The 12,716-nt window shown below is 35.5% G+C and overlaps 1 protein-coding gene across 1 annotated transcript in view; it reads left to right on the plus strand.

The window, feature by feature from the left end:
* The window catches only part of LYST (lysosomal trafficking regulator), a 158,649-nt gene that overhangs the window by 49,858 nt on the left and 96,075 nt on the right, over nucleotides 1–12,716 (plus strand). The window contains exons 11-16 of the mRNA XM_081039232.1: nucleotides 1,252–1,361; nucleotides 2,922–3,348; nucleotides 6,132–6,276; nucleotides 7,632–7,805; nucleotides 11,207–11,367; nucleotides 12,201–12,391. Coding sequence (XP_080895358.1) covers nucleotides 1,252–1,361; nucleotides 2,922–3,348; nucleotides 6,132–6,276; nucleotides 7,632–7,805; nucleotides 11,207–11,367; nucleotides 12,201–12,391 — 1,208 coding nt within the window. The remainder of the gene's footprint in view (nucleotides 1–1,251; nucleotides 1,362–2,921; nucleotides 3,349–6,131; nucleotides 6,277–7,631; nucleotides 7,806–11,206; nucleotides 11,368–12,200; nucleotides 12,392–12,716) is intronic.

Consider the following 12,716-nt stretch of genomic DNA (forward strand, 5'->3'; position numbering starts at 1 on the left):
AATTCAGAGATTCTAGGCTGCAGCTTTCTCTTCCATCTATCTACTCTTCCATTTTCAAGAAATATTTTTAAATCTCTCACCTGATGTGCCCCCAGTGCTTACTTCCTCCACCACTTTTTTTTTCCTGTTACGAGTTTCTTCCCTTTTTTAATCCTGTACTTTTAGTTCAGTAAGTTTTCAGTGGTAGACAAAGGCGAATACTGTGGTGTGTGTGCGTGTGTGCGTGTGTGTGTGTTTCATTTTCCCATTTTGAACTGGAACCTGTCAGTTTTGAACTGAAAAAAAAACACCTAAGCGCATATACTTTGATCATATTACTTCCTTACTCTAAATCCTTTAATGGATTCATGTTACTTACAGGGTAAAGTCCATGCTATTTTATAGTCTCGTTGCAAGTTTCTTTCCAGATACACCTACTATTTATTACACTAGTGCATCAGTTCACTGCTTCTGCAAAATATGTTGCTTTAACATGCCTTCTGTTCTCAGGCTTCACATCAGGGTTATTTTGTCATGTCTAAAGTGGAGGTAACATTTAATTTGTAGGATTTTTTTTGTGTGGGAGGGGTGAGGATCAACTGAGATACTGCGTGTAAATATACTTTGAACACTGGGCTGTGTGCTGTAAACATTACCTATTATTTGACTCTCAAAAATTCTATGAATTTGTCTATCACTGTTTATAGTTTATGCCAAACCCCATGATGGAATAAAGAAATGTTCAAACTAGTTGTTTGTGATTTTTAAATGTTTCAGAATCTTAAATATTTCTGTTAGATCGATGCAAAAGTAATTGTGGTTTTTGCAATTGTTTTTAACCTTTTAAACCTCAATTATTTTTGCACCAATCTAATACTTTTATTTATGTCATCTAATTTTCTATTTAGAAAGTGATAGTTATAATTTAAGCATTTTCAAGATGAGAAGGTAGCAGACTATTTTGTGGTACTTATCACTGTCAACTTATTTAACAAATGCTGTATTAATTTATGCTTCTTTAATAATTCTTTTACTTTACTTAGAGCTAACCAATCACTAAGGAAAGTGGTTTTGTTGTTTTCTTTCTCGGTTGGTTAGTTGGTTTGCATTTAATCATACTGCTATTTCTTCAGCAAAGTTTTCAATTATTAGGTTGTTTATAATCCATTTAAAATGTGACAGTAGTATTTGATCTCTTTCAGTAAGATTGCTTTTTCAGTTTCTTTAATTGTGTAATGGCTTTAATGTCCCCTCTATCTTCCTTTAATTTAGCATGCCAGAGAGTATTGGTGGACCTTTTGGTGTCTTTGATGAGTTCAAGAACATGTTCGGAAGAGCTAACCCTTCTTTTGAGAATATTTCTGGAGAAATCTCCTTGTACAGTAAATATGCTATAATTAATTTTTTCACTGATATGTAATAGTATATTTTTAAAAATATTTGGAAATCTCTAAGCTCTCTCTTTTGATGTGATAATTATGCAGTCAACTCCATGTTATTATTTGTGAAGTCCCCAATTATTTTACTATTTGTACATATTTTAACCATTTCACTTCTGCTTTGGCTAACCAGACATACCATTGGGATCATAGTTCCTTTGCGCCAACCCACCCCAGTTTTATGCTTAAGAGATGCTAAAGAGTTTTGTTAGTAAAGAGAACTTAATTATAAGTAATTATAACCATTTTGAGGATTTTTTTTTTTTTAGAAAATTATTGTCCACTCTTCAGTTATCTTCTGTCACTTCTCCTTTCCATTGGTGTAGCTTAGCAACTTTTAGACTATTCTTTGCTGAGGAACCCATTTTGATAATGAAATATGGACTAAGAGTATAAGCCAATAAAACAGGAAACCTGGAGCTATTGTCTTTGAAGCAGGATTGAATGTTCCTGAGCCCTGCCCGTTTCACCACCTCTCTCCAGCCTTGTGGGCCCTGTGGGAGCTCTGTGGAACACGAGGTTAAAAACCATGAGTGCAGACAGTTGAGAACTGACTGAATTTATAGAATTTTTTTTTTACTTTTTCTGAGTTCATTTTTTTATAATCAGCACTGGATGTTATTTTATGCATGAGTATTGCATTGCTTAATTGTACTTAAGGTTAATCTTTTCCATTTTTTTTGTCTCCTCCTTAGTCATTGCTTAAAATTAAATGTTTGTTTTCTCTCTTATCTTTCCTATACATTCTACATTTCAGTGTAACCCAAAACTTGTACTTATAAATAAAACTTAAACACCTTATTGTAGTTTACTAAACACAGATGAAAGAAAATTTATTTAACAAAAACTCATAGACACAGACAACAGTTTAGTGGTTACTAGAAGGTAAGTGGGGAGGAGGAGTAGTAGAAAAAGAAAAAGGGGGTCAAATATATGGTGATAGAAGGAGATCTGCTCTGGGTGATGAACACAAAATATGATATACAGACAATGTATTATAGAAATGTACAGTTGAAATTTTACTAACCACCATCATCCCAATAAATTTAATAAATAAAAAAATAAATTGGAAAGTGAGCACTCAATTTTAGAAATTCATTCAGAAATCTAGAGATTTTGTAAGGTCTCCAGTTCTATCCTTCACTTAAAAATAATTGAGAGAAGCAACTATGGTCTACTTGGAAATAAACATCTCTCTTTGGTAGAAATGATTTCTGATACGTAAGGCCAACTTACAGGTTTTAGTTTTGTACCATAAAAGCATCTAAATTTAAAACAAATTAACCATAAGAGATTACGTATTTTAAGAATAAAGTCTCTCATATTTTATCTTAACTATACACAAAATGAAAATTTTAATGGTATGGTAGGTAGGAAGGTATTTAAATAGGCATGCTGATAAGTCTATGAGTATGTTTGTATTTTCATTTATGACCTGAATTTCAAGATTATTATGTACCTTGCAACATGACTGAAGTTTTATTTGTTTTTCTTTTTCTCTAGGAAATTCTTCTTCTGGGTATTCTGAAAATTGTTGAAAGTGATATTACTATGAGCCCTTCACAGTATCTAACCTTCCCTTTACTGCATGCTCCAAATTTAAGCAATGGCGTTTCATCTCAAAAGTGTCCTGCAATTCTCAACAGTAAAACCATGGGATTATTGAGAAGAGCACGAGTTTCACGGAGCAAGAAAGAGGATGACAGTGACAGTTTTCCCCAGCAGCTGCTTTCCTCTTGGCACGTAGCCCCAGTCCATTTGCCATTGCTGGGACAGAACTGCTGGCCACACCTGTCAGAAGGTTTCAGTGTTTCCCTGTGGTTTAATGTGGAGTGTGTCCATGAAGCTGAGAGTATCACAGAAAAAAGAAAGAAGATCAAGAGAAGAAACAAAGCATTAATTTTACGGGATAGTAGTTTTGATGGAACAGGTATGATAACAGCGTTATCCGTTACACAGCTTTTTCGGATGGCAATTTGGTTGACCAGTAGGAATATAGCAATGTTATAACTTGCTCTTTACATGTTGTTTACCTTAAATGCCTTAGTAATAATGGCAGGTCCTGATTTCCAAAAGCCTGAGTTGTCAGATAGCCTTGAAAACTCAATTCTGTACTTTTGCTGGGTTTGGAGTTCGGGGGACACCACATATAAAGCTGCTTTGGGGTCCACCAGCCCCATTTCCTGCCTCTTTCCTGGTCCCATTACTGGATGAGGGTGGCTAGCTCCTGATATCGGGAAAGGAAGGGGTAAAAACACTGTAGCCACTTTTCCGCCCTGCTGTTTCTCAGCTCTCATTTCATCTTTGTTTTAAGCTCTCCTTCTCAAGTTCTCAAGCTCTATCTTACCTCCTTCTCAAGCTGTATCTTTACCTCAGTGTACCTCTCTTAGTTCCTGTCACAGAATGTTTGAATGCATCAGCCATTCTCCACCGGTAGCATAAGTTTGATTCTGGTCCTTTCTATAATGGATAAGATTGCTATTGTGCTGCGTTGAAATGGCAACTTGTCCCATGTGACCAGGGCAGCAAGCACCTGTTTGTTAAAAACCAGTTCACGGAGCTGGACGTAAAGCAGGCAGGCTAATTGTTAGGTTCTATAGAAGGAATGAGATGACTAGATGACACAGATGTTTAGGGGTTGTGCGTGTGTGGAGGTGCTGGTCCCACTAGAGCTGCACTAGAGCTCCCTTACCCCACTGGGGCTACCAGGACACCAGGCCTTCACCACTGGTTTCCAGGGAAGTCCCCTCCCACTGACCTGTGGATGAAAGGAAAGCCCTAATGACACTGTCAACACTGAAGGGTGGGCAGTGTCACGTGGTGTTCACAGTTGAAGCTCTGAATCCACTTTCCACAGGTACATTTCCAGGTTATTAGCATAGCTTACTCATGTACTTTTATGGGCTAGCCTAGAAAGCCAATTTAAATTTTAAAATCTTAGCTGATACTTTGTAATGTTTCAGGTAATTATAGCATTTTTTGGTGAATTGAATGTTGCCCCCTAAGAACTGACAGCTTTCACACAATATGTATGTGACATTATTGATGATGGCACTATGATGTACGTTGGGTGCTTCGGTGCACACGTCACTTTGCTCAGCTCTTTCTGTCCACCTTTATCTTCACAACAGTTCAGTTAGGCGAGTACTCATATGGTCTGTATTTGCAGTTAAAGTTCAGCAGCCTGACCGATGTATAGAGCTGGTAAGTGATGGAAAGGGATTTCCACCCAGCTGTCACTGCGACCTATAAATGGTACAGATTGCTTTTCCATATTTTAAGGGGGGAGGGGCAATCACAGTGTAAACCGTCTTTTACAAAATGAGTAAATATACACACTGACCTGAGGTACTGGGAGAATTAAAAAAAAAAAAAGTAAAAATGTATTAGAAAACATATTTTAGAAAGATGATTTTGCATAAGCATTTTAAAGAGTATTTTAAAATGGTATACATGTAAAAATGTTGAAGAGAGATGAAGGAAATATTAATTACAGTGATAATACATCCTTTGCCACTGAACCACTGTGTGCTCTTGAACAAGTCATTTAACCTATCAGCACCTCAATTCTGTCACCCTCAAAATGGAGATAATATTTAACTCATAAGATTGTTGTGAGCATTAAATTAAGAAATATTTGTAGTATTCCTACTATACAGTTCCTGGATACACACTGTTTTTTGTTCTCGTCTTTTATTTGTGAAAGTTCAGATTTGATATGGAAACTTTTTAAAACATCACATCAGATGTGAGTTCTAGATACATCTTGTATCTTGGGCAATAGTCTTCAAAATGCTCAGTAAATTTACCATCATTGCTAGAGGGAGTATTCTTGAAAATTGGTAGTGGTTATACCTGTTGAAAAATGGCAACAAATATATATGCAGTCTAATAACTGGTATGTTCATCTTGTCTGCAAGTCTGAGCCTTTGGACGTGCATTTCAGATTTTGGTCCATCTTAATTTGCATACTTGACATTAAAGCCATGCATCATGGTACTAGGTAACATGGACGGCTGAAGGATTCAGCTCATCAGACATATTCAGGCAGCTCTAGGTTTTAAGTGGTGAGGAGAAGTCAGAATGAATGATCTGAAATCCCAAAGCATGGAGCATTTACTTGAGCTTGCCTCAGAGAAACATTTCAGAGTTTCAGAAACACTTAGCACTTAAATTCAAAGATCATTCATCAGGGAGTCTAAACAGGGCTTATATTCAAACACCACAATATTTCTAAAAGGAATTTTAATTTGATCAATTTCTTTATAAATAAATTCATGCTATTGTAACAATGCTAGAATGATATTGGTAGTGCAAAGCCTGTGACGATGTGGATGCTCCTTGGGCTGGGGTCCATGATGTCACAGTCGCCCCATCCAATCGATAAAAGAATCATGGCACAGATTGTAACAGGTCACCGCAGTGACATCACAGGGGTCTGTTCACTTCTGCCATTAGCCCTCAGTTATCATATATTTTAAAACATTTAATAACTTTCAATGCACTCAGTTATTGTTTTCACTCCTGGTGCTTTTTTTGGAGTTAACATCTAAACTTTGGAAATATTCTTGTTTGGAACAGGCCAAGTTCAGACATTCTGAGTAAATAATTTACTTCAAATGAACAACCATGCTTTGTATTCTTTTAAATATACTTTTTCACTCGATTTTTATCAACTGCTTTACTGATCATTCTAACATCTTTTTATCACAGAGACCAACAGGCCAGAAGGTGCAGAGTACGTAAATCCTGGTGACAGGCTCCTAGAGGAAGGCTGTATTCACATGATTTCATTGGGATCCAAAGCGTTGATGATTCAAGTGTGGGCTGATCCCCACACTGGCACTTTCGTCTTTCGGTATTGATTATCCCCAACCCCCATGAATAGATACGTGTTTAAATAGTTTATGTAGAGACATTAGTGTGAAATCTGCTAATAAAGACCATTACAGCAAAACAAAAATCTTATTAAAAAAGGAGATACATTCTAACAGTTATTAACCACCTTTGTAACAACATATTATTCTATCCAAAAATCTGTAACTAAACTTTAAAGTAGATAATATTAATTCTCAATTAGATTTTAGACCAAATATTTACTGAAGTCTTATCTATGGAAGTATTCTATCAGGTTGCAATGATCTTAAGATGTTGTTATTATCAGATATCTGTTTTCCATGCAGATTATATATTTAATAGCCATTATCTAATGAGCTCAAGTTCTCCTTGCTATCTTGTCCTTTTTTCCTACCTCCTTTGATAACAGGTATAGATAGAAGTCTCTTATGTGTATTAAGTGAGTATGAATAATATGAGACTTTTCATAAAATTTAAAACTAAACAAACAATATGGTATTTGGGGATATATGCTTTGTAAATGTCATAAAGGTTACTGGGTACTTTGTATACATTATATCCTATTCTGACAGTAATCCCGTAAAATATGTTAGATTTCTAACATATCCTGGCATTTAGACATTTATGTGCAATATGTATTAATTCTTAAAATTTTTTCAATTACAGTTGACATACAATATTAGTTTCAGGTGTACAACCTAGTGTTCAGAACTTTGTATAACTTACAAAGTAATGACCCCAATTAGTCTAGTACCCATCTGATACCATGCATAGTTATTACAACATTGTTGACTGTATTCCCTTTGCTGTGCTTACATCCCCATGACTGGTTTTATAACTGGCAATTAGTACTTCTTAATCCCTTCACCTTTTTCATGGGGCCCCCCATCCCCCTTCCCATCTGGCAACCATCAAAATGTTCTCTGTCAGTATGAGTCTATTTCTGTTTTGTTTGTTCATTTATTTTGGTTTCTAGATTCTACAGATATGTGAAATGATATATTAATTTTTATATAAACCAAATATATTGTAATTTCTAAAAGGGCAATGACTATATAAATAGTAATGATAAAATATTTTTTTACAACTTGAGTTCTGAAAATTATTGACTAAATTTTTAACACGAGCATATGAGCCTAATCTATTTTAGTTCATGCATTGAGGTAATAATATAATAAAATAACTAAGCAGATTATGGTGTTAAAGAAAGACCTTCTAACTTTTCAAGACAGTTTAAAAATAGAGCTGATTTTTAATCTCACTTAAATATCTATAGTTAGAGTTGTTATACATGTGTTAAATACTGAGAACAGAAATGGCATGTTTTCAACCTATACCTTTGCTCTCTTTGTGTAGTGTGTGCATGGATTCAAATGATGATACGAAAGCTGTTTTACTAGCACAGGCTGAATCACAGGAGAACGTTTTCCTCCCAAGCAAATGGCAACATTTAGTTCTCACCTACTTACAGCAGCCCCAGGGGAAAAAGAATATCCATGGGAGAATCTCCATATGGGTCTCTGGACAGAGGTACTGAACATTTTTAATAAGTACTTATTAACCTCAGTTATAGTTTTAAGTTTAATTAGTCTGTTATCGCTTCTGAAACATTACAGAACCCTATAGATAAAATTACTATATATTAACATGGGAACCTATGTCAGAGTTGGATGTTTTCCTATTTATCACATGTATACAAAATTGATTTCCCATAGAAGTAATTGTTGAAAATTAGTATTTGGGTTTGAGGAGCATGCAGAAATCTGGACATTTAGACATTTATATGGAATATGTAGTAGATAAAGAAACAGTAACTATAATTTGGTTCTACAGGCCCATATATTATAAAATTAATCCACAAGGAATTATTAGCTAATAAGACTAATACCTACATTAAATAAGGATTTCAAAAGAAATTAGAATGGCTAGAGAAAGGTATAAGCCCGTGTATCAGGTGACAGGGTCCAAAAAACATACCAGCTGATAGATTAAGGTACAGTACTATACGATTTTTACTGACCAGGAGAATTATGGGTCAAGTTAATAAGAAACATTTTCTGGAATATCCTAATGTAAAATTTAACCCTGAGAGAACTACAAGGTATCTTGGATTTGTAAGATTTGGGAAGTATTTTATTGAATGACATAGCATGAAAAGGGATACAGAATTGGATATTAGTGTAGCCTGGGGAAGGATCAAACTGGGTGGAAGGAAGAGTCTGAGTTAAATTATGAGAAGGAAAAGTGAATGGGCATGGCAAAGCTCTCTGACGGAGGCTTTGAAGGCCAAGAGGTGGAGTCTAGATTTCATTGAATGGACCATAAAACATCGCGTGCCTATAGTGTTACAGACCTTTTGCTAGGTGCTTAATGTACGTTATCTCCCAATTCTCTCCAGAATCCCTTGAAGTACATCAGTACATTAGATGTAAGATATATAGCCTTAGCACAGATTAACCTCTTTTCATTCATTTATTTGTTTATCCATCACATATTTATTGAGGAATTACTGTGTGTGTGTCAAGCGCATGCTATGTTAGGCCTGAGGGTAGTGATAAACACGACAGCCATATTCATTGCCTTCTTGAACTCATAGTTTAATGAGGAAACAGAAAACAAGCAAGCACAATTAAATGAATAAATGCAAATTATGACGAATGCTGTGAAAGTAAACAGGTCCTGGACAGAAAACATCAGTTCTGCTACTTCAGAGACGTGGTTCAGGGAAGGCCTCTCTAGGAACAAATTATTGAGGGAGGAGATGGGGCCGCCATGAGGAGGGGGCAGGACAAGCATCCAGGCAGAGGAAAGGGCCTGTGGAAATGAGGGGAGAGGCAGGAGGTGAAGGCTTAGCACTACAGGGAGGCGGGGAGGTGGGGCTTGGGGTGGCTTTAGTGTAATCAGTCCATGGTGAGTAGAGCAGGAAAAAGCAGGCTTTGGAAATAAAATCAGGGGTTCTGTTTTTGTTTATCCATTAAGAAAATACATGAAAACACGTCATTGAAGCTTACTTTCCACATCCCAAATAAAATCTTTCCTGAGGCGTTCTCAGTCCTCACAACTGCCTAAGCCTGAGTGGCAGCTGTAGCCAACCAGTAAATTCGTTTCCTGAACCTTGAGGGAAGTCGGTTAGAGCTGGGATGGGGCTGTGAGTACAGAGCCTCTTTCTCCTGGACCTCCTCCTCATTCCCTGAGCTCTCAGCACGTGCCAGATGACCTCATTTGGGCCTCCAACAACACCTCCACGTAGGTATATTGTGCTCTCTTCTACATGTACGGCACCTGAGACCCAGAGTGGGCTAAGTAACTTACCCAAAGTCATGCCACAAGTAAGGGGTACAACTGAAACCTGGGCCTAGACTCTGACCCTAGGTAGTGCCCATACGCTAAACCCATCGGCTTACAGCCTGTTTGAGTCAGGCCAGCTGATAGGTACAGGAATCAAGAGCTAATTATTAGACATGTTCAGAGTGACAGTTTAAATGTTCATTATGGACAATTCTGAAGCTGGTGAGCATGGTCACTATAGTCTCTTGATTCACGTCACTCTATTTGTTACCTACCCACTTACTTCTGTATTACTTGGAAGGAATTTTTTGCCACTTGGTACAAGTTAATGATTTCATCTGTTAATAGAGCAATGAACAAGTAACCAAGGACAAATATATTATTTTGTTGATTTAAATTTGGTGCTATCTTTATCCTTTTCTGAACTAATAGAATAATTTCTACAAATAACACATTTTAAGAGGCCATTTTAATAATATGGCACTGAGAAACAACTTATTAACATTTTATATTAATTATAATTTGAAGAACAGCACACAGATCTGGTAGGAATATATGGTACATGGCAGATACTTAACTATTTGTTGGAATTCATCTTGCATTGATCTTGTGGTATGGTTTTTTTACCCTTAAGAACTATATTGTCATATTGCCACTAAGTGGCAGTAGTGTTTCAGTCATAGCCATTTATTGGGTTCAAGAAAGATCCGTGTAATGGGAGTTGTCTCATTCAAAAGTTGTATGTCAGTTATACCTCAATTAAAAATAAGAAATTATCTCACGTATTTTTTATTAAAAAATATTCCTATTAAAATAGTTAAATTTATGTTAAATATGAAACAGAAAGCCTTAGGAGAAAGTTTTTAAGTATATTCCAAAGTAGAATTTCTCATTAGGAGCTAACAATGTTAGCTTATTCTAAATCTTTATCTTATTCACAAACTTTGCCTATATAAGTTACCTTCATTATCTTAATAGAGTCTAAAACATTCCTAAACTAGAGGTAGAAGTTGGCACTCTGCAGTTTCAACTAGATGATGAAGTCCTCCTGTCATGTGTGTCTTCCTGTGAGAAAGCATTAGTTTACCTTTTCCTGTAAAGATTCCAGTAAAAACGAGGTTAACCAAAAGCTCTGCAATGAATTAGCATTGAAAAAAACAAAATGGAAAAAAAGAATTGGCATTTCCGTTGCTAGTCAGAACAAAATCTGGAGAAGTGATTATTTTTTTCTCATTAGTCTCCAAAGGCCTTATGGAAGATGAGAGATTTTAGGAATTGTCTACCAAGATGGGAGATGTCTTGGTAAAAGTAGGGGGAGGGGGTTGGGTTGTAGCTGTAAACCAGGAAGACGTATACGCGAAAGTCAAATGGCAGAGAAAACTTGCAAATGTGGGGTTACACTTCCCATGGCCTGGTGTAGGGTCATTGGGCATCCATGTTCTACTTCCCAATTTCTGGGTCTTGTGGACCACCTGCACCTTGGACTGAGACAACAGAATCAGTTCTATTTCTCCCCATCACCAACTGTTTGAGACTGAACCAAGAAAATCGTTCAAGAATTTCCATTATTAAACACTCATTCTTTTTAAATACTTACTACTTAGTCCTCTGAAATAATTGATTTACCTTTGTTTTTAATTTAGGAAGGCTGATGTTACTGTGGATTTTATGCTTCCAAGAAAAACAAGTTTGTCATCTGATAGCAATAAAACATTTTGCATGATTGGCCATTGTTTATCATCCCAAGAAGAGTTTTTGCAATTGGCTGGAAAATGGGACCTGGGAAATTTACTCCTTTTCAATGGTAAAATTTTCCCTTTCAAAGCATTTCCAAATTTTTCTTTCAGTTAATAAGCATTAAACTAAGTAAATTATCCTGGATAAAATATTAATCCCTGTTTCTTTACTTGTGCTTAATAAGTACTGTATTTCCTACATTCCAAGATGACTTTTAAAATATTTTAACATCTTTATAATCTAGATGTTTCTTATAATTGATATATATATTTAATGTAGAGGTGTACATCTTCCCCCATCCCTCCCCCCAAAAGAGATGCTTATTCAATCAACTTTATTTTGTGATCCTGTAAAAGGTAGTATTATGACAGGTAAACTTAGAATGGTTGTCTCTTTTATTTATAATTTTAGTATGTCCTATAAAAATACAAAAATTTAGAGAAGAAAAGAAATAATATGATTTAAAAATACATCACTAAACCTGGCACATAACAGCATTCAGACAGTGATTATTGAATAGATAGATGGATGGATGGAAGGAATAAAGATATCAATTCACATTTCATTTTGAAAAGGAATTTACTGAGGTATGTTTTCCATTTATTAAAAGAAGAGCAAAACGAAAAGCTTTTCCAGCTGAAGGAGCAAATAGAAATTTCATGATTTTACTTTATCAAGAGCTTCATAGTTACCTTTATGTATATTAATTCATCTTCCATTCATAGTTGGCATAGGTTATTTGCTCATTACACCAATTTGGAAACTGAGGCCTTATCAGTTTTATAAGACACAGTGAACACGAAAACAATCTGACATAAAGAAATTCTTGGTTTCTTGCTTTTTGTGGAAAATTCTGGTTGGGATATTTTAAATAAGTACCTTTATTTTTCTGCTATCCAGGAGCTAAGATTGGTTCACAGGAGGCCTTTTATCTATACACTTGTGGACCCAACTTTACATCTATAATGCCATGTAAATATGGCAAGCCTGTGAATGACTACTCCAAATATATTTCTAAAGAAATCTTGCAATGTGAGCAAATCAGAGAACTTTTTATGACCAAGAAAGATGTGGACACTGGTCTCTTAATTGTAAGTTTTCATTTTATAAGTTTTAACTTTATAGTAACTGTACATATATATGCTTATTGAATGTGTAATTAGCTACAAATTAGGTTTCTAATGTTCCTGCTTTTTGTTTATCAACATTTTCTTTCCTTAGAATATGGTTCTTTTCTGGGGGAAAAATTTGAAATACTTTGACCGCCTCAGCATGTGTTTTCAAGTTTCAAATTTTTATCTCCATTTCCTTGAAACCATATTTCTTTATTAAGTATCAGTTTTATTTATTATAGTTTATACCTATTAATCATTTAAGACAAATGTTTATGATATAGTGAAAATATAACACATTAGC

The sequence above is a fragment of the Rhinolophus hipposideros genome, assembly GCF_964194185.1.
Source record: "Rhinolophus hipposideros genome assembly, chromosome: 26".
Classification (NCBI taxonomy): Eukaryota; Metazoa; Chordata; class Mammalia; order Chiroptera; family Rhinolophidae; genus Rhinolophus; species Rhinolophus hipposideros.